This window comes from Xenopus laevis, chromosome 7L (assembly GCF_017654675.1).
Source record: "Xenopus laevis strain J_2021 chromosome 7L, Xenopus_laevis_v10.1, whole genome shotgun sequence".
NCBI classification, from domain to species: domain Eukaryota; kingdom Metazoa; phylum Chordata; class Amphibia; order Anura; family Pipidae; genus Xenopus; species Xenopus laevis.
Window position 1 is genome coordinate 18,360,554 of NC_054383.1, and position 22,510 is coordinate 18,383,063.

At 42.1% G+C, this 22,510-nt stretch overlaps 1 protein-coding gene across 28 annotated transcripts in view; it reads right to left on the reverse strand.

The window, feature by feature from the left end:
- Nucleotides 1-19,625, reverse strand: part of mki67.L (marker of proliferation Ki-67 L homeolog) — a 30,408-nt gene extending 10,783 nt beyond the window's left edge. Inside the window, exons 1-16 of one of the 28 annotated variants that reach the window (XM_041568633.1) lie at nucleotides 19,188-19,453; nucleotides 14,944-15,056; nucleotides 11,102-11,183; nucleotides 10,684-10,799; nucleotides 9,680-9,743; nucleotides 8,987-9,017; nucleotides 8,069-8,641; nucleotides 7,690-7,931; nucleotides 6,224-7,059; nucleotides 6,106-6,193; nucleotides 5,346-5,940; nucleotides 5,107-5,216; nucleotides 4,615-4,783; nucleotides 4,221-4,340; nucleotides 1,699-2,390; nucleotides 1,570-1,615 (exon numbers count right to left, since the gene is read on the reverse strand). In XM_041568633.1, the coding sequence (XP_041424567.1) occupies nucleotides 1,570-1,615; nucleotides 1,699-2,390; nucleotides 4,221-4,340; nucleotides 4,615-4,783; nucleotides 5,107-5,216; nucleotides 5,346-5,940; nucleotides 6,106-6,193; nucleotides 6,224-7,059; nucleotides 7,690-7,931; nucleotides 8,069-8,641; nucleotides 8,987-9,017; nucleotides 9,680-9,743; nucleotides 10,684-10,799; nucleotides 11,102-11,183; nucleotides 14,944-15,035 (3,856 nt within the window). In that variant the 5' untranslated portion in view covers nucleotides 15,036-15,056; nucleotides 19,188-19,453. Of the gene's footprint in view, nucleotides 1-1,569; nucleotides 1,616-1,698; nucleotides 2,391-4,220; nucleotides 4,341-4,614; nucleotides 4,784-5,106; nucleotides 5,217-5,345; nucleotides 7,060-7,689; nucleotides 7,932-8,068; nucleotides 8,642-8,986; nucleotides 9,018-9,679; nucleotides 9,744-10,683; nucleotides 10,800-11,101; nucleotides 11,184-14,943; nucleotides 15,057-16,520; nucleotides 16,612-19,187; nucleotides 19,454-19,498 lie in introns of those variants that run through there. The other 27 variants (XM_041568641.1, XM_041568640.1, XM_041568639.1 and 24 more) reach the window with 27 other exon arrangements.
- Nucleotides 19,626-22,510: the final 2,885 nt, after the last annotated feature.

The window sequence follows — 22,510 nt, forward strand, 5'->3', positions numbered from 1 at the left end:
GCAGTGGCCATCTACATGATCTTGGTAAAGACACGAGGGGCCGAAGGGAAGGGCCGTGAATTGGAAGTGGTGATTTTGGAAGGCAAATCACAAGAATCTCAAATGGGGACGGAAAATTGGGACATGAAGGTAGGCGTCCTTTATGTCCAGAGAAACCAGAAATTGGCCTGGGGACATGGCCGCGATGACAGACCTGAGGGATTCCATCTTGAACCTTCGCAGCATAATGAATGTATTGAGTTCCTTGAGGTCCAGGATTGGCCGAACAGATCCAAGCTGCGTGGCAAGTCTGCTAGTAATGGAGAATGGAGCGTCGCCGGAAGAGGAACATCCTCCAGAATCAATGGGAAGTAGCTGACTGGGCACGTAGAATGGCCCCTCCCCTAGCAGTGACGTATGGTGCTGACGCATGCCTTAGAAAAATGGCGCCTAAGGCACCAGTGCGCACTTCCAGGTTGCGCACTGGATGTGCATACAGTAAGGGCAAAATCTGGCCGAGCCGTTGCCTCCCCAGGTGAAAGACAGTAACCGCTGCTAAGACCACAATAACTCTCTTGCACTGCTCACAGTGAGGACAGTAGGAAACAATTGCCATTCCCATTGCCTACCTGTATGTTTGGTGGAGGCTGTGTAACATACTGCCTGGGACTGAACTAGTGACCTGCAGGTAGCAACAAAGTCTCCTATACTGCTGTGCTATAAAGTCAGATGGATTGTGAAGAGGGGAAGGGTGCTCAGAGAGTGAATAGGCTGCTATTAAGGATATTTGCTTACCTTAAATGAGCCACAGCAGGAGTTCCCAGAGTGCTAGTGTAGGGATCCTGGAGGCATATAAGGTGGAATCAGCCACAGGATGAAACTGGCTATACCTCAGCCCTGTGTCCTGGCCAGTGCATCCTCACTCTGGACGACAGAGGGAGGGAATCAATGCTGGATGGTCAGTGCAGAGCACAAGAGACCCCGGTGACATCCTGAAGTAATGGATCAGACTACTCAGTGTAGCTGTCCAACTCCATATAATGTGAAGGAATTGTAATGAAATAAAAAGAGCAAAATAAATACTAAAATACTCCTGAATGCAGGAGACGGTCCTAACCTCCTGAGGACACAACAAACCTGGGTGTCTCTGCCTACAGAGGAGGGGTATAGCAGGAGGAGGGATCAAGTATCTATTTTTTTTATTGTATCCTGCCTCCTAGTGGTGCCAGCTATACCCCACTGTCCCTGTGTCCCCCAAGCAGACGTAGAGAGAAGCTAAATACACACTACTACTAATTAAAAATTAAATGTATTTTATTAAATTGAAATAAAAGTTTTAAACCGACAATCGACAAACCACCAAAGCTCTGCAATAGCTTTAGAAATTGACTGTGCATAGGTCAGTATAGCAAAAAGGAACACCTGATAATACTGCATTTAGTATGGGGTACAGACCAACACATGACTACTACAACAGAATATGTTGCCCAGTGCATACAAGCATACATAAAAATAGCAGGAATATGCCCAAATGAAACCTGTATCCAGCAGTTCTGATTTATTAATTTTAGATAATTAAAATCTACTTACACAAAGTAGCCTTTTTGGCCGAATGGGAAGGTGTACCAGATGTGCCCTGAAATAGAGTAAGGCCAGCATGTAAAATGTATGTCCAATTCGAATATAGGCAAAAGAAAATAAAATAAAAAATGCAAATACCTCTCTTCCACCAAGTGTTCTCTTCGGAGGAGTCTTTATTAGTCGTTTCATTCCAAATATTTCTTCTATTGGGTGAGTATTTTCTGATGGGGTGCTCATAAGCTGGCTTAAACCTTCCATGTCCTCCACAGGTTGCCCTTTTTCCTTGGGTGTTCTCATTATACGCTTGATTCCAACCATGTCCTCCACGGGTTGCCCTTTCACCTTGGGAGTTCTCATAATGCGTTTGATGCCGATCATATCTTCTACTGGTTGTTCCTTGCGTCTTGGGGTCTTCATAATGCGTGCTATGCCAGCCATATCCTCCACTGGTTGGCCTTTTACTTTTGGAGTCTTCATAATATGCTGAATACCAGTCATATCTTCTACAGGAAGTGACTCCTTTTGTTTTGGTGTTCTCAACATTTTCTTTATTGCCACAGGATCAATAACTGGCTTTCCTTTTTGTTTAGGTGTTCTCATAATCCTTTTCACACCAGTCAAACCCATTGTTTCTCTCTTTTTCTTTTGTGACTTTGCTTCCTCTTGGTTTTCATTTAATGTGGCTGCCTCTTTTTCCATCAGTTCGGAGTCTACGGAAGTTTCAGATGCTGGGGACACAGGACTTAGAAGACGGGACACTGCATCGCGACTGTACGGTTTCTTACTCGTCATAGCAGGGCTACCATTTAATGGAGAAACAACCATTTCACCTGTCCAGTAGAGGAAAAAAAATATGGTAAAGACATTTAGATTTATTTTAATAAGGATGCTTCTGTACCAGTCCAAGACAATCACAGCTCATGAGTTGGATAGTATGAGTGGACAACTAAGGTATGAAACATAACAGGAATAGTTAACAACTGACCGTGTACCTTAAAGGACCTGTAACATCAAAAATTTTTACAAAAAAATTCGTTACAATACAACGAAAAAAAACATCAAGACCAATTAAAATTTAAAATAGCAAATCCTTTATTAAGATATAACTTACAGAAACTCCACTTCCTGTCTTCTACAGAAACGGCGAAAGGGCGACCATCCATGCTGCTGTGCTTGATTGCTCTTCTCTGGCTCTTCACTGACAGCGTGTCGATCTCCTCCAGCTCTTCAGAAGGCCGCAGCGGTGTTATTATGCCTGTCCCCACTGTAACATAGCAGACCGCCAGCATACCAGGGTAACCCAGAACCCCCTGCCCCTGCATTATTTCAACCCTCCTGGCACAGGGAGGATTCCTTCTGCCTGCTGCTGTGGGCTGTTGGGGAGACGCGCAATCAATGTATGGACCAGTAAAGGGAGCAGCGTTTCTTCAGAGTCGGAAGGTGAACCAGCTGGCCAGCATGTTTGAATGGCAGACCCCTGTCCAAAGCTATCCGGCTCTCTCCGCACATCCCCAAGGCGAACTGCTGCCTTTGCGATGGCAATCACCTAGCAGCCTAGTTCCCTCTGCAGCTCCCGCCTCTCGTTTCCGGGTTCCTCCCGAGCGGTTACATCAGTAACAAAACCGGAGTGATTCCGGCACCAAAAGGAGAGCGTTGCACACAATAAGGAAGCCCGAGAGGGGCAAAAGGTTGAGGATCGTATAACCTCCACTCTGGAGGAATCAGGAAACGAGTGGCGGGAGTCTTGGCGCTGCTAGGTGATTGGAGCCATCGTGAAGGCAGCAGTTCGCCTTGGGGATGCGTTCACAAACGCGCCGGCCAGCGGGTTCACTTTCCGAAGGCAGGCTCTGCAGAGATGCAGCTCTTGCGCGTCTCCCCAGCAGCCCACAGCAGCAGGCAGAAGGAATCCTCCCGGTGCCAGGAGGGTTGAAATAATGCAGGGGCAGGGGGTTCTGGGTTACCCTGGTATGCTGGCGGTCTGCTATGTTACAGTGGGGACAGGCATAATAACACCGCTGCGGCCTTCTGAAGAGCTGGAGGAGATCGACACGCTGTCAGTGAAGAGCCAGAGAAGAGCAATCAAGCACAGCAGCATGGATGGTCGCCCTTTCGCCGTTTCTGTAGAAGACAGGAAGTGGAGTTTCTGTAAGTTATATCTTAATAAAGGATTTGCTATTTTAAATTTTAATTGGTCTTGATGTTTTTTTTCGTTGTATTGTAACGAATTTTTTGTAAAAATTTTTGCTGTTACTGGTCCTTTAAAGGGATTCAGTCATGATTTAAAGTTTTCATTCTGAAATTGTACTGTGTAATTTAGCCAAATTAGCTACAAGCATACAAAAAAAAAAAAAAGTCAAGGTCCTGTTTCTGTAAATATATGCACTTGCATAGATACTGGATTTATGAAACTGGACCAGGGAATGTGCATTGATCAGTCCTCTTTCTACAATGAGAACATAATTTATATGTATTTAGCTTTAGGGCAAAGAATCGCTACTCAACTTTTGTGGCATTTTGTAGTTCGAAACTGCCCGCAGTTCAAAGGGAAAGAACTGCACTATGCAACAGTCATGCTTAGGGACAGACCAGCTTCAAAATACAAGAGTGATAGTACAATGAAGTCACATCAGAAGAGTTTGACATTTAAGAAAAATACTAACCCAACTCCTCCGGAGTCTTCATGAGTGACATATCAACAATTGCAGATTGTGGAGTTTTCACTGAGCGACCACTTTTCCTTGGTTTAACATGATCAGGTGTATTAAAAAGCTCACTCAAACCTTAAATAAAATAAAAAATAAAAAAAACTTAATTCAATCAGTTATAGAACTGGAATAATTACTAAAGAAATTGGCTCCTGTATCAGAAATGTTTCTATTAACTTATAATAAGAGCTTTTACGTATAGACTGAAAATCAAAACACTTTCAGAACTACAAGTTTCATAATACCTCATCAAATATGCTGCAGGAGGAACAGATTAGAGTTTCAAACTGCCAATTAATTGATTTATAAGGCTTAGTTGTATCTGCAACCTGATAGGCTGAAAACCTACCTGTGAAGCTTTCATTTTGGTCAGTGATTTTAATAGCTTTGTTCTGCACAATTTTGGGAATATATCCAGTTAGGTTGACAGTTCTTGTATGAGCTCTTCCAACAAGGATTGTGGCCGGAGAATCTGCATGTCCTGTACCAGTGCGGTCAATAACTCTTCGTGCCGGAGTCTAAAACAAAATGTAAGGCAGCTATCAGCACTGTTGTCATTAAACTAAAATAAGTTGTAAACACACCCTGATAAAAATGTAGATTAAAATGACTGTACTGATCAACTGTCACACCACTGTTCATATTAAATGGAGTCTATTCTGTGACATTAGCACATTTTTAGCACCTCAGTTTGTCTAAATGTATTTTAATAACGCTTCTGTATTTTGTAAATGTTTGTAGGTACCTCCAGGACACATGGGGGTACATGAAGAGTTATCAGTCCAGGAAATAGTGTCAGCCCTCACGTTATGCTACAACATAGACTGGTCTAAATAAATACCTTTGGTTTCGGTTTTCTCTTGGTAGGTACCGCTTTGCGAGCATCCTTTTCCGATTTCTTCTGACTTTTAGGAACACCAATTCTTACAACGTCAGCCCATGATTTTGCAACTGAAAAAAGGTTTACAAATATAACCACTGGGAATTTTAGATTATAGATATACCATGTTAGAACTACCTAAAAATGGATTTATAGCACATTGCTAATTTTTTTCATTTTGACAACTGCAAATAACTTACCAAGCAAATTAGCTTCAGTTGCCCCACTTCTGCGCCTAGAACGCAGGAGTTCAAAAGTTTCAAGTTTTCTACTCCTTCTTCCTGGTGTTTTCTTGAATGATGTGGACTTCCTTGATTTCCTTGGGGTTTGTGCAGAGAGTTCATTTTTCTCATCAATTTGAGGTGGTGTATTAATTCGTGAGATTGAAAAACGTCCTTTTGTATAACTAGTAGCAGGTGACCTCTTGACCGGGGTAGCAGCTGGGGTGGCCTTGGCAGGAGACCTTTTTGCCGGGGTGGCCTTGGCAGGAGACCTTTTTGCCGGGGTGGCCTTGGCAGGAGACCTTTTTGCCGGGGTGGCCTTGGCAGGAGACCTTTTTGCCGGGGTGGCCTTGGCAGGAGACCTTTTTGCCGGGGTGGCCTTGGCAGGAGACCTTTTTGCCGGGGTGGCCTTGGCAGGAGACCTTTTTGCCGGGGTGGCCTTGGCAGGAGATCCCTTGGCAGGAGACCTCTTTGCTGGGGTGACCTTGGCAGGAGACCTCTTTGCTGGGGTGACCTTGGCAGGAGACCTCTTTGCTGGGGTGACCTTGGCAGGAGACCTCTTTGCTGGGGTGACCTTGGCAGGGGATCTTTTTGCTGGGGTGACCTTGGCAGGGGATCCTTTGGCAGGAGACCTTTTTGCTGGGGTGACCTTGGCAGGAGACCTTTTTGCTGGGGTGGCCTTGGCAGGAGACCTTTTAGCTGGGGTGGCCTTGGCAGGAGACCTTTTTGCTGCGGTCACCTTGGCAGGGGATCCCTTGGCAGGAGACCTTTTTGCTGGGGTCACCTTGGCAGGAGACCTTTTTGCTGGGGACGCCTTGGCCGGAGACCTTTTTGCTGGGGACGCCTTGGCCGGAGACCTTTTAGCTGGGATCACCTTGGCAGAGAATCCCTTGGCAGGAGACCTTTTTGCTGGGGTCACTTTAGCAGGAGATCCCTTGGCCGGAGACCTTTTTGCTGGGGATGCCTTGGCCGGAGACCTTTTTGATGGGGACGCCTTGGCAGGAGACCTTTTTGATGGGGTCACCTTGGCAGGGGATCCCTTGGCAGGAGACTTTTTTGCTGGTGTCGCTTTAGCAGGAGACCTTTTTGCTGGGGACGCCTTGGCCGGAGACCTTTTTGCTGGGGACGCCTTGGCCGGAGACCTTTTTGCTGGGGACGCCTTGGCCGGAGACCTTTTTGCTGGGGACGCCTTGGCCGGAGACATTTTTGCTGGGGACGCCTTGGCCGGAGACATTTTTGCTGGGGACGCCTTGGCCGGAGACCTTTTTGCTGGGGACGCCTTGGCCGGAGACCTTTTTGCTGGGGACGCCTTGGCCGGAGACCTTTTTGCTGGGGACGCCTTGGCCGGAGACCTTTTTGCTGGGGACGCCTTGGCCGGAGACCTTTTTGCTGGGGACGCCTTGGCCGGAGACCTTTTTGCTGGGGACACCTTGGCCGGAGACCTTTTTGCTGGCGACGCCTTGGCAGGGGATCCCTTGGCAGGAGACCTTTTTGCTGGGGTCGCTTTAGCAGGTGATCCTTTGGCTGGAGACCTTTTAGCTGGGGTCAGCTTGGCAGGAGATCCCTTAGCAGGAGACCTTTTAGCTGGGGTTGCCTTGGCAGGGGATCCCTTAGCAGGAGACCTTTTGGCTGGGGTTGCTTTGGCAGGAGACCGCTTGAATAGTGCCAAGTCAGTACCAGGCTCAAAAGCTTCCTAAACATGGGAAAGTGTAAAGATTAGCCACTGCAAACTTTTACTACTGTACAATTCTCTAAGTAGCCCTAGCACAGCATGTGTAGTAAAGTCCAAAAATTTTATTTTACAGTGCATACCAAGTCTAAATCTACAAAAGTGATGCCTGAGAAAGGTTATGATGGCAGTGCATGGCTGTTAATTTTATACCCCAGGCTAGTCCACTCCCTCGTGCTACAGCATGAGTGGGTGGACAGTGATTGGATTCCCTGTGTAGGGTCCTTTAAAGACATTATGCCAAGATTTTAATGGTTTGCTTTTTATTTCTAAAGTACACTTTATATTACAATTAATTCACTCTACTATTTCAATGGTTATTCCTAAACCAACAAATAATTTTTTTAGCTGTAATATTTGAGTGGAGGCAGCCATCTCAATGCATTGTGCCTGATCTTGCCTGAGCTTTAAGAAAAAGACAGCACTTCAGGATGGAACTACTTTGAGATGGCCATTGTTTTGTTGATAGGATATATCTTCAGTTGCAATATACCTGTAGCTACTTAGAAAAGCGACAAGTAAAACTAATTCCATCACAAAAGAGTGTCTAACCAATTAAGTGCCTTCAGAAAATGAGTATGAAAAAAAACCTACCTTAATTGCAGATTGCTTGAAACCACCAAAGCTCTTTCGAATAACTGCTAGAGGTGTGGCAAGTGATAGACTTCGCCTTGCAGGTGCTGCACCTCTTTTAAGAGGAGAGTTTGGAGGAAGCCTTTTATCAAAAAGCTCTGGACTAAGATGCCCTCCAAATGAGACCCTTTTTCTTTTTGGAGTGGGCTCAGGTAATTCAAGCTCAGAACTTCTTCGTTTTTGCTGTGGTTTTGAGACTTTAGCTATTTGAATAAAACATGTTAAAAAAAAAAAAGTTAGAAAATATTTCTAAAACGAGCTTTTAAACAAAAACGCAGAGGCCTTTTGTTTAAAGATTAATGTGCACAGCATGGATCAAGACCCATATACTGCTTCTCACCGTTTTTGTGCAAGTCCTTGGGAGATGCCGATCTTGGAGACAGGTTTCTGGACCGAGGTATAACAGAACCTCCAGATTTTGCAGGTGTTCGCTCTTGAGCTGGTTCCTTTGAAGTACTACGTCTTGGAGTTAGCTTGTCATTAGACTTGGCAGGAGAATCTCTCTTAATACTAAGCCTCTGTTGCTCTTGTTTTGGGGACTGACGCCCTCTGGATGGACTTTTCAATGCACTCGCAGTTTTCTCAGACAGTGTTGCCGATTCAACATGAAGTTCCTGACTTTCAAATTCTCCAATGCTCAATTCCGGTGTTGCCTTAACAGTTCCAAGGCTTCTTCTAGTCGTGGTAGGAGTAACGTTATCTCCATTCTCCATGTTTTGCTTTGCTGGTGTTTTTGCATGCTCTTGTTTTAAGTCAACTTTACTTTTAAGCATTTCGTACAGTTCACCAAATGGTGACAAATCTTTCTTCCCTCTTGAAGATCGTCTATTGGGCGATACTGGAAGAGAAAGGCGTGTGTGGGTGGTTCTAGAGACATTTCCTTCTGATTTCCGAGTGAGCTTACTCGCTTTACCTGTAAGATTACAAATATACAATGTGATACAATATAGCAACAGAGGTTTGCTTAATGGTGTGTTTTCAAAAACTCTACAGGCAATGGCATGGATGTGAAGCTTGCCACAGCTTTCCCCAAGAAGGTTGCAGCAATTTTAAATGCCAACATATCATGGGCAAAAATTAATTATCCTCGCCCCATGGTAAGAGTGGAGTCCGCAGGGCTGCAGTGCCAACTCTCCATAAGCCAACTGTCACTGGCATTATTTTAACAGACAACTAATCTATGTAAAGTTACATGACTTTATAATATTTCAGATGTCTGATATCAATATAATTGAAAAAAGTATAATTAAAAAAATACCTTTGATTGACGGCGACTCCTCTTCAACGAACTTAAAAAAAAAAATTACAATTAGTTACAGAATAATGTAAAGATATAGTATAAGTTCTTTAAAAACAGCTTTGCCTAGAAAGCCAAGTGTATTGTATAACTGATTTCCAGCATTTAATAGATTAAAGAGAACCACATGTAGGAAATACAATTGAAGGGGTTATTCACCTTTTAATATAGAATGGCTAATTCTAATCATATTTGCAACTGGCCTCCATTTTTTTCAAACTGACCCCATCTAATAATTAAATGCTCTATAAGGCTACAAATATCGTTATTATTATTATCAAATGTATCGTTTATTACTTGTCTTTGCATTCAGGCCCTCTACTATGCATGGTTGCTAGGGTAATGTGGACTAGCTGCTGAATAAAAAAAAAAGTCATAACTCAAAAACCAATCAATTGCAAATTGTCTCAGAATATCACTACATCATACTTCTACTACTATTACAAGCTAATTTAAGGTGAACAACCCCATTATACAATATAATGATACAATTAAAACAGCCACACTAAAAGCTTTGCATAAATATAGCAAACAGAACTATGTCTTTAATGCTGCAAGTAGTGAGAAGTAATACAATACAAATAATAATAAATACAAATTATATATTTCAAATACATTTTTATACACAAAAATAGAGAGAACCAATTATTTCACCTTGCTACGTAAAGAATTTCCCCCCGTGGATTGACTGCGAGGCTTCGTCAGAGATTGTTCAAACCTATAAAAACAGCCAATTTAAATATCAGTGACAGTTTGAATATTGATTACAATAAGATTTCTGGGCCTGAACATAAATTAACCCGACATGATCTACACTCACTGTAGATGTTTAGAAGCTCACTACAATGAACTATAAATGCCATTCTCCTACCCAATTGTCGCGAATAGGCTGCCAGTTTCCTCTCTGGTCTCTCTGACCCATCGGTTAAATGGGTTGTGCAAGTAAAAGTGACAATGCAATTAACATAGCTGCTAATCACATAACAGGCTGCCCTTTGTATTATGTAGAAATTATTAGATTCAATTAACTTCTAACGTTCAGTACATTTTAGATTCAGGCGGGTAGGTAAATTATAATATATGGCTATAAAGATATCCTGTATAATGAAGTACATTACACAATTATCCTCTGGCCCCATAACCAGAAAGGACGAAAAGGGAGTTCAGAATCCAAATACTTCCAGGTTAAGAGGGTCACTATTGAATAAAACATACAAAGCAGAGTTCAGCAGGCTTTAAGTACACTGGATATTTGCTATAGGGGAACTGATTCTTCTTAAAAATCTTTTTTCCCCTTTGCCTACATTATTTTGTTGTGTTCAAAAAAACCAACTATGGGTATCTTAAGTAAAGATGCACCGAATCCACTATTTTGGATTCGGCCGAACCCTTTGCGAGAGATTCGGCAGAATACCGATCCGAGTCCTAATTTGCATATGCAAATTAAGGGTGGGAAGGGGAACACTTTTTTACTTCCTTGTTTTGTGACAAAAAGTCACACGATTTCTCTTCCCGCCCCTAATTTGCATATGCAAATTAGGATTCGGTTCAGCCAGGCAGAAGGATTCAGCCGAATCCTGTTGAAAAAGACCAAATCCCAAACCGAATCCTGAATTCAATGCATCCCTAATCTTAAGCAAATATTAAAAATAACATACCTGAAAGAACGATCAATTATAGTAATCACATCTCCATGTTTAAGGCGCTCAGTTTGCTCAATTGCTGTTCCATTTAACTGCGTTGGGTTGACGGCACTTAAGTTGACGACAAAAACCTAAAAGATCCACGTGACATTATGAGCTTTACAGAGAACCCTGTAGACAACCATTTCTTCCAGGCGACATTTACAGAGAAGAACAAATGTAAACTGTACTTGTTGGCAACAAAGTTCGATTTAGCAGAACAAAGGTTTGTTTCACCCCACACAATACTTTCACTCCAGTTCCTACACAATAACAGTATTGGTTTGATGTCTAAAGATCTCAAAAATAATTTTCAATCTTTGCTTAGGGCTCCCCTTAGATAAGGTAATTATAAGCTTTATATTAATATCTGTTAATTTGAGCATGGTAATACCTCTTTATTTGCTTTAACTTCAACTCTGCAATGCTCTTTGGAGACATGTGGGAGCTGAATACGGATATCACATTCTGATTTTCTGTAATGCAAAAAAATTTAAATTCAGGGGTGATTATCAGACACAAATATGCAAAAGACAAGCACATATATAAAAAAAGGGGATAAACAAAATGCATTTAATGGGAAGTTTACAATAACTTTGTATTTTAAAGACGGCTCTTCCTTTAAGCAACTTTTCAACTTTTTCTTTTTATTCCGCATGATATTCAAGATTAGACTTCACATATTGCCACTGAATTGACTACAGCTAACAAACATGGATTGACCGAGAGGTGTACTATTGCTTATTTTCTTTTCGGCACTCAAAACGGCTCCTTCGTTTCTAAGATAATGTATGAATAAACTTCTCAAATTCCAAGCCAAGTTATAAAACAAAAATAAAACGAAGATTAAAAATGAAGGCCAACTGTAAACTGACTTAAAATTATCATGCTTAAAGTAATTTTGATGTAGTGGGGGGCACAAACATTGTCCTTTTATGATTAACTATTAGGCTGTTGGCATACAGGATGTTTTCTCCACCCAAGTAAGGCTGCAAAGAAGCACCACAAACAGCCCTGTCACCTTCTATTGACGTCACCAAAAATAGAATTGAGACTGTGAAGTACAACCTTTTCAAGGAACAGCAACACCAAAAAATTAAAGTGTTTTTAAAGTAATGAAAATATCACGTACTGGTAAAACGGATGTGTTTGCTTCAGAAATACTACTATAGTTCAAGCTGCTGTGTACCAATGGCAGAAATTGAATAAAAGGCTATGGCACAGGTTAAAAGGGTGGTTCACCTTTTAATATTCAAACATTGAAGTGTAAAGTGTAATTTTTAACCTTCTGAAGCAACTCTGGGAGGGGGGTCGCCGACCCTGTAAACTGTTCTAAATTGATACATTTAGTCGATACATTCCTTATATTTGTCCCTGCTGAGCAGAATCTCTGGGTATCATTACAGGCAGCTGTAAGAATTGATACAATAGTTGCTAATACTCCAGAGATGCTGCTGAGAAATGTATCAACTAAATGTTGCAAAATTGTAACAGTTTAGAGTCTGCACCTGAATTACTGAGCTGCCAGACTCAAACACCAGAGACACGAACATTCAACTTTAAACTTAGATTTTTGAAAAACAGTAAAAAATAAATGGAAAGTTTTTGAAAAAAGTATTTGAGGAACAATCTAAAAACTGAATTGAAAAAGTGTTTGGAAGGTGAACAACCCCTTTAAATAATGGATAACAGATAACACCATTGTGTTCTACAGAGCTCATCCCCCATTGCTACACAGCAGCTTATTTATACAACCAATAGTAGTCTCTGAAGCAAATAGTTTTACCAGTGCATGACAACACTGCATTATATTTTTATCACTTTCAAACACATATTTTTTGATGTTACCGCTCCTTTAAGTCTGAGATGTGCCTATAAAGGAGTATAAAGCCTATATAGGAGTATAAAGTGGTTCCCCAATTAATGTGAGTTTGGATGGGTGAATTTGGATGCTTCAGTCAGCTGGAACAAGCCAGCAGAGAAAACATTGTTTGCCGCCAGCTCATAACATGATATAGGGCATAACATATATAAGATAACAGGATATAGGACGATCTGCAAGAAATAAACGTAACAAACGTAAAGGGACACTACTATATGATGTGAATAAGCCGACCAACACGGACTCTAATTACTGTTATTCTACAAAGGAATACTTACATTCTGGTGCACTGTTTTACTCAAATTAGCCATATATATTGATTCTACAAAGGAATACAGGTATGGGACCTATTATCCCAGAATGCTCGGGACCTGGGGTTTTCCAGATAACTGATCTTTCTGTAATTTGGTACTTCATGCCTTAAGTCTACTAGAAAATCATTTAAACATTAAATAAACCCAATAGGCTGGTTTTGCTTCCAATAAGGATTAATTATATCTTAGTTGGGATCAAGTACAAGGTACTGTTTTATTATTGCACAGAAAAAGGAAATCATTTTTAAAAATTTGGATTATTTGGATAAAATGGAGTCTATGGGAGACAGCCATTCCGTAACTGGGAGTTTTCTGGATATTGGGATTCCGGATAAGGGATCCTATACCTGTACTTATATTCATGTACACTGTTTTAGTCAAATTAGCCATATTTATTGAAAATAAGACTAATCCGTGGACTACGAGAATATAGAAATAAAACCACTTAAAAACAGGAAATTCTTGACCAATCAACAACTTCTAAGTAAGCATTTCTCAGACACACCAAATGCTTCGCCAACAATGGAAGACGTTCCTTACAAAATTTGTCGTCTTAATAAAACCATAAGTGGGCATGATGGTGTTTCCTTTAGGTCAAAGAAACACTGGGCAACAGTTAGCACTTTTTTAGCATGAAAATTTCCAGATCAGCCGGTGGGCAACTAAAATGCTGAGCTTTCCCCTTAAATAGCAACTGTATTGCCCAGGCGATTACCATGTAAGGTTAATGCCACACTAACTAATGCCGATTCTGAGCCAGCGGATAAACAAAGACGAAGAATCACCCTGGTGTGGCATTAGCCTTATATGGCAATCACCTGGACAATCAATAGCCCTAGAGCAGGGGGTGCCAAAAAGGTAGATCGGGATCTACCAGTAGACCTTTAGCTGCTGATCAGTAGATCAAGAAAAAGTCAACAGACAACTTGTCTAAATCACCCTCCGGTTTCATGCTTTTCATTCAGATATTTATTAGGTTAAGGTTACAAAAGAGTGTTTAATATAGCAAAATAAATTTCCTCAAATCAATATAACATTTAAGTAATGTTTTCAATGGAACAGAATGCGAATGATTTTATGGATGTAGATCATAAAAGGACAACATCACTAAAAGTAGACCTCCACATTAGTAAAGTATGGGCACTCCTGCGGAGTCAGACTCAGCAGCATTAACTGGCAAGCGATTATTGGCTGATCGACAAGTTCACTGGCAGAATGAAGTTTTCCATTTAGCCTTAAAGGGATACTGTCATCGGAAAACATGTTTTTTTCAAAACACATCGGTTAATAGTGCTACCCCAGCAGAATTCTGCATTGAAATCCATTTCTCAAAAAAGCAAACAGATTTTTTTTATATTCAATTTTGAAATCTGACATGGGGCTAGACATGTGACTTGTGCCTGCACTTTAGGAGAGAAATGCTTTCTGGCAGGCTGCTGTTTTTCCTTCTCAACGTAACTGAATGTGTCTCAGTGAGACATGGGTTTTTACTATTGAGTGCTTCTTAGATCTACCAGGCAGCTGTTATCTTGTGTTAGGGAGCTGCTATCTGGTTACCTTCCAATTGTTCTCCAACTTGCAGTACAGCAGTAAAGAGTGATTGAAGTTTATCAGAGCACAAGTCACATGACTGGGGGCAGCTGGGAATGACAATATGTCTAGCCCCATGTCAGATTTCAAAATTGAATATAAAAAAATCTGTTTGCTCTTTTGAGAAATGGATTTCAGTGCAGAATTCTGCTGGAGCAGCACTATTAACTAATTCAATTTTGAAAAAAAAAACATTTTTTCCCATGACTGTATCCCTTTAAAATGCTGTCTATATCAGCCTGACATACTTACAACCTCTAAAGCACAGATCATCTCCAAAATGTTAACATAAGAAGTGGAAAATAAGTCTCAAATGGTACAAAGTATACCATCTATTCTGTATACAATTCATTCTTTTCATATCTGCTTGTTTACAGGTGGGTGGAGGGAATAAAAAAGTGGGGCAGGCATAATAAAAATAGCAAACTGCACTTCATCTAAAGAACTTACCTTCCGAATAGACAAGTAGTTGCAGTAAGTGGAAAATGGGTACCATCTGTTCCATTCCTTTTAATCACAACAATTTCCCCGAAAAGAGGCATCCTCTAACAAGGCAATCTTACCTACAGATAAGAAAGGGGCAACAGAGTTAATGTTAAGTACACGCCAATGCGTTGCACCGTACCTGTCTGCGACCTAGTCCACAGCTTAACAACAATATCTCTCAATGGCAGATAAATGCCCAGACCAGACTGTGCTTCTTGTAACTGATTATAATAGAAATACACAAGCATTGATCCCATGGCCTAAAAGTTGGCTATATTGTTAATTGGGCCATAATTAGGGATGGCAAAAAAGAATTGTTAAGCCAAATGACAAAGTAACACATGTTCACGGCTCTAGGTTGAAATTTGTCTTGCTTAGTGATTTAAATGGTAGATACGTTTTGTTTGTTTTTTTAAGACAGCATTGCTGCCCCTCCCTTAAATATATATAGTGAATAAAATATAAGGATATTATAAGTTACCGAGGAGTGTTTTTATACAGGTCATGGAACTCCGAGGTAACTTCTAATATCCTCATATTTTGCAACTGGGGGTACTTTATTTATTATAATACACAGTCAAGTGACATAAACTGCGAGTTCTGATGTAATTTCTAAGGATATGATTTACAAGATATTCATGGCTTTTGTGTATTGTATATATATCACAGACGTTGGGTATCTTTCCCCTTCACAAGAAGCAGGCTGCTCAACTTCAGTAGTGGATTATCACACTGCTCTGAGATCAGCCTAAATGCTAAAGCATCTGAACTGTTACAATTTGCTACATTTAGTAGACACACTTCTCAGCAGCTTCTCTGGATTATTAGCAATTATAGTATCAATTCTAACAACTGCCTTTAATGAAACCCAGAGATTCTGCTCAGAAGGGACAAAGATAAGAAATGTATCACCTAAATGTATCCATTTAGAACAGTTGAGAGTTGGCAGCCCCTCCCCCAGCGCTGCCTTTAGAAGGTGAAAAATGAATCTTTACACCTCAATATTAGAAAAACGGTCACACATACAAAATAGAAAGTAATTGGAAAAAGTATTTATTTCTGGTGAGCAATCTGAAACCAACCGAACTGAAAAAAAGTAAGTGAGGGAAAACTTAAAATCACGGGATGTAAAATGTACATAATATAAAGAATCACATTGTATTTATCTCAGGAACGTGCATGAGATTCCTGCAATAAATACACAGTGGAGCTATAAGACGTTTTGTGCGCTCCGGATGAGACAGGTACAGGAACAGTTAGCCGGAAACCAGTTATCCAGAAAGTTCAGAATTACGTCAAGGCATTCACCGACAGACTCCATTTCATCCAAATAGTCTAAAGATTTAAAAATGATTTCCTTTTCCTCTGTAATAACAAAACAGTACCTTGCACTTGAGATATAGTGAATCCCTATTGGAAGCAAAACCAGCCTATTCGGTTTATTTAAGGTTTACAGGACTTTCTAGTAGATCCAAATTAAGGAAAGATCCGTTATCTGGAAAACCCCAGGTCCAGAGCATTCTGGATAACAGGTCCCATACCTTAATTAGCTTAGGATCAAAGCACCCCCCATCCACTAGAAACGTTATCAAAGTTATCGATTTGATGACATCAATCCATTTGGGTGTTTACCTGGTGTATAGAAATGACAACTTTAGAAATAGCAAGATTTAGTGAAATTATTACAGAAATGGCAGGGCATGTCACACCATGTCTTACTCAGCTTTATAGCCGTGTCCCTTTAATACGAAGGTACCACGTGATTTAGATTTAAAGTGTTGACACTGAGATGCTGAACAGCTGTGCAATGGAGGTTCATGCTCAGGGTTAGCAAGTTGGCGGGTTTTTTTCCGGGCTGCTTATTTCAAGTCCAGGCGGGTTTCCAACATACAAACTTGCCAAGATACGGATTTGGTCTCATTTTTGAAGCCTTTGGCGGGTTTGCACTTTGAAAAGTTTGTAATGTTATTTCCCCCCTAGTGTGCCATCCCAGTGCATGCTAGGTAATCGTTTTTTAATTTAGCAAATGCCTACAGCCAAGGTTAATGTTAAACTACAATACCCAGAATGCAACGGAGTAGAAAGGGGTCAACTGCCTTTCCTATTTCTATTTGCTGCAGTTCTAGCCTATCAGTCCCGACCTGTCAGTACTACAGCCCGCTGCATCTGAGATGTGAATCACACGTGCCATACAATTAGAATCATTGCAGGGTTGCCAAGCTGCCTGTTTTTCAGCCAAAGTGGGCTACTAATTTAAAGCCCAGATGGGTTTTGAAAGTACAAACTAGCTAAGATACAGATTTGGGCCTTTGGCTGGTTTGTACTCGGGAAACCAGCCAAAGTTTTTCTTGCCCTAATGTGCCATGGCTGCGTCTCCCAATGCATGTTGGGTAATGCTGGCCACCAAAATGTCTAGAGGTTGACCTGTTTTACCAACGTTTATTGAAATTGTATATGAATTAGGGCATTATGGGGCCCTATATCTCCTGGGCCCCCTTTGTAGTTACACCCCTGGTGACGGGTGAATCTGTCCCATTTTTTGCTACATGGAAAACTGAAAATTTGAAAAAGGCGTATTTTCACTGCACATAGTGTACTTTTCTGGCTACTTTTGAGGTGCCTCTTGGCTAGTTTTGTATCTGACTGTCTGGTCTTGAAAATGACACCTGGCAACCCTGACTTGTAGTTAGCTGCTTCTATAAGCCGTCGTCATACTGATTGTTCACAGTACCAATTGGGCTATTTTTGGGATACAGACACACACTGCTATTTCGGGAGATTAGTCACACCGCGACAAATCGCTTCTTCGGGCGACTAATCTTCCCAAACTGCCTTCCCGCTGGTTAGAATGTAAATCGCTGGTGGGATGGCACTCTAAGCCCTTCGTTTTCCTGAAGTCGCCTCACGAGGAAACTTTCGGGCGACTACAGAAAACAAAGCAGTCAGTACCACCCGACGACTATTTAGATTCTAGCCGGTGGGAAGGCTTTTCAGGGAGATTAGTCGCCCCCGAAGAAGCAGCATTTTGTCACCGGACGACTAATCTCCCCGAATCTGAGCGTGTGCCCTGACCCAACGTGCTGCTATTTCGGGAGATTAGTTCACTGAGCGACAAGTTGCTTCTTCTTCGGGCGACTGATCTCCCCGAACTGGCTTCCTGTCGGCTAGAATGTAAATCGCCAATGTGATGGTTCTCTGAGCCCTTCAGCTTTCCGAAGTCGCCGGATTTCAGAAAACGAATCACTCAGAGTGCCATTCCGGTGGCAATTTATATTCTAGCCGACAGGAAGGCTTTTTGGGGAGATTAGTCGCCCGAAGAAGCATTTTGTCACCAGACAACTAATCTCCCCGAATCTGAGCGTGTGCCCTGACCCTACGTGCTGCTTTTTCGGGAGATTAGTTCACAAGGTGACAAATTGCTTCTTCTTCGGGCGACTGATCTCCCCGAACTGGCTTTCCGTCGGCTGGAATGTAAATCGCCGTTGGGATGGCTCTCGGAACCCTTCAGCTTTCCAAAGTCGCCCGACTTCGGTAAGACTAATCGCACCGAGTGCCATCCCGGCGGCAATTTCGATTCTAGCCGGCGGGAAGGCTTTTTGGGGAGATTAGTCAAACATAGATGAGGCGATTTGATGCCGGGCAACTAAATCTCCTGGAATATCTGCTTTAAAATGGTTTTTGGCTGCTTTTTGGTTACGTTTTTGGATAGTCTTTGGCTGGTTTTGAAAATGTTGATCTGTCAAGCCTGGTCATGCTGCTGACTACACTGGTATCGATGCAGCCAGGCGGCATTAAAGACACCCACGTGACAATACAAGTTTTTGTCCCTGGGTTTATCCAGGCTGAGGGTCTGATGTGGGATCCAGTGATAGTGTATGGGGCAGAGGATTCTGGCAGTAGCAGTAGTTCTAAGCATTGGCAGAGGAATCGCACGGGTTAAAGGAGGCTCGGCCCCCGCATGTGGCCCCAGGAGAAAATAAACAGAGAGGCGGCCGCGGTGAGAGCACATGTACCGGTAAGGCTTGAACACAAACACACGCTGAGGAGAGACGAACAGCACGAGGCCGCCTGTAAGGGACCCGAGCGGCTGAGAGACAAAGCCGGGAGAAAATTGGCGGGCTCCTGCCTCTGAGGGAAGAGCAATTCCAGAACAGCCAGAAATCACGTGGCTGCGGGCGTCTAACATAGGCCGAGCGTCGGGCACTAACCTGTACACTGAAGACTTGTTTCCCGCCTCCGTTTAGTCCATTAACGGAGGAAGCCGAACGAAGCAGCCGGACCTCCAAGTACACGTCCGTTTCCAGAGACTCTGAAGCGATTAATCTGCGCAGGCGCGAAGCTCCGCGTCAAGCGCTACCACTAGTTTGTTTCCCCTCACACTCTTTTGGTATCCTTCCGCTCCCTCCAGCAAGACTTTTTACCTCCTAAACCACGAACTAAGGAAATGCTAGGAGATCACGCGCGCTTTTACTTCCATCGTTATGAGGTAAAAAAAAAAAAACCCGTAGGCGCTACTTACCCGCTTCAAGAAGCGCCCACCTCGCCGAACTATTTTAGCTTGGGCGCACGCACACTTCCCCGATTTTTAATGATTTGCAATAGAATTCGAATTCTCGCGCGAAGCCAGCCCATTGGCTGCTGCCTGTGACGTCAAATGAGGGGCGTTGTGGATTGGGGGAGCCGTGGGCGGGAGTTCGGCGCGGATAGTGCAAAGGCAGGTTGAGGCGATGTACTATACACACGCAGTCATTAAAATATGAAAACAAAGAAAAAGGCCCTGACGTAGTACACTATAGATATGAAAATATCTCAAGCTTCATGAGCCCACATAATGAAACAAGAGCAGGATCCATTTTAATAAAGCTTTGCACTTCAGAGTTGCCCCTGGACTATGACTAGAATTAGGCAGTAGAGGCACTTGCTTAGGGAGCAACTATTGGGGGGAGGGGAGCATTTCCAAAAAATATATTTATACTTGTTCATATAATACAGCAGCATATATTTGATATTGTCCTTGTCTCTCCTCATGGTCCCTGTGTCACACTTGATCTACATTCACCATTAAAGGAGAAGAAAATACATATTTACTTGGGGGGTGCCAAAAGATAGGCTCTCCCAAGTGATTGTATTTACTTACCTCACAACTCGGGCCAGTGCTCCTATCAGGAGAAAACTGCACCTGCCCGGGGTTATACCAGTGAACACCAAGGAGCGTCGGCTTTCTTCAAATTTCCCAGGGCAGACGCCAGGTTTGCCAGGTCTAATTTTTAAAACCAGCCAAAGTCAGCTACAAAACCAGCCCAAAACTAGCCAAAAGAACTTCAAAAGTAGCCCAAAAATAGTACTTACGCAGTGAAAAATAAATGAATATATGTGAAAATACGCTTTTTAAAAATTTCTCAAATTTTTCCACAAAGCAAAATTTGGACAGATTCACCCATCACCAGGGGCGTAACTGCAGGGGGGGGGCAGGAGGTATAATACATATACAATTCCAATAAATATTGGTAAAACAGGTCAACTTCTAGACATTTTGGTGGCCAGCAGATTTTTGCCCCAAAATTGTCAGAAATTGAGGAAAGTCACTGGAAAACTTGAGAATGGGACAGGTGACTGGGGTACAGAGTCCAAAATTTGTTAACTCCCGACTTCTACACAAGTCAGCCCCATTGCATGCTGGGTATTGTAGTCTTACAATTAAACTTGGCAGTTGTCAAATTGTTAAAACAAAACTATATTACCCAACATGCATTGGGAGACACAGGCTTGGCACATTAGCTCAAGAAAAAACTTTCCAAAGTTCGAATCAGCCTAAGGCCCAAAAAGTAGCCCAAATCTGTACCTTGGCTAGTTTTTACTTTCAAAACCCGCCTGGACTTTAGATTAGTAGCCCAATTTGGCTCAAAAACAGCCAATTTGTCAGACGCCTGTGCAGTAGATTGCCGACTTCTTCATTAAGTTTGGCTTTTCTCACTACTAGGGTTGCCACCTTTTCTGGAAAAAAATACTGGCCCTTTTATATATTTATCTTTCTTCCCTATTAATAACATTGGGATCAACCATCATTTTTACCAGCCAGGCCTGTAAAATACCGACCAGGTGGCAACCCTACTCACTTCTGCTCATGCACACCTGCTCGAAGAAAGAAGAAGAATAAGTAAGAGGATCGCTCTGTGGTGCTCGCTGGAATAACCCCGGGCCGGTGAAGTTTTTTGCTGATGATTCAATGTACAATTTGTGCATCCAGGTCTGGACTGAGAATCAAAATAGACCCTGGCATTTCAACTGCACAGAGGGCCAAACAGCCCCCTAAACATTGTGGGATTTTTTCTTTATTTATTTTAATGTAAGTGGTTAGTTGCAGGTCAGAAGACAATCGTTCGTCCTACATAGGCTAATCATCTGCATGTCTATGGCCAGCTTTACTCACTAAGCATTGTCCCATGCCACCATCTTTGTGGAGAATTTTCTCATACCTGAGTGAGGCTATCTCATAAGCAAGGGGATTTTTGAGATAAGGAGATATGAAGTGCCAAACAATGTTCTAGCGGACAGGACAGGTTGTTTCAGCTAACTTGAGGAAAATTAAATACGTTTTGAAAAAACCAAAACTTTCCCCCCAAAGCAAAAATTCAAAAATAAGCACCTGCTTTGATGCCACTGAGAGCAATATCCAAGGGGTTGGTGAGAAACATGTTGCTCGTGAGCTAATGGTTGGGGATCATTGGTCTCTAGACTAATGCACAACAGAACTCCATTGGGGCATAAACCTGCTGCATAGAAATTACACCTTTAGAAATAGCAAGATTCTGTGGTTTTGAGGAATTATTTCAGCAATGTCAGGGCATAATAACTATACCATGTATATCCTCAACTTGATCAATTGTTACCTTCATACTAAAGGGACACAATTATGAGTTAGCTTTAAATAGTGACACAGCACAGAGATGCTGAAAGGCTGTTCAGTGGTGGGCCATGATGCAGACTGGTGTGCGACCCACATACTGATAGAAATTCGCTTTATTCCTCCAATGTCTCAGAGTGGCACACATTCCCCATTATTGGTATTATTATCCCCAAGGTAACTTTGACCTGTTGTGGAATAGTGGAGTTTCTATAGCTTCTTCCCTTCATGACAATGGGAAATGTGCACCTATAAGTACACACTGAGTTGTCACTGAGCAGCAAAGCACCGCAATCCTGAGCAGTAGTCACTCGACAATGTATTCATTCTATTCCTTTCTCTCAAAATGCTTGTTGCTATAAAAATAAATACAGCCCAGACGGCAAATCAGTGACCTGCAGTTACACCCAGAGGCCTTAACGGATGCAAATAACCTCAAGCAATGTTTCAAAGACTCCCTGATAGGTTTCTCCATTCGTATGCTTATAAAGACATTCCAGCTGTGCTTTATTTGTGCCTGAAATCAAAGTGTAATGGGTAAAAAAAAGCCAGAACTGGTCTTAAAAATTGTCTTCAAAAATGTGGGTAATTTCCCCCCAATTTATCTGAGAGTCATTCTCTAAAATT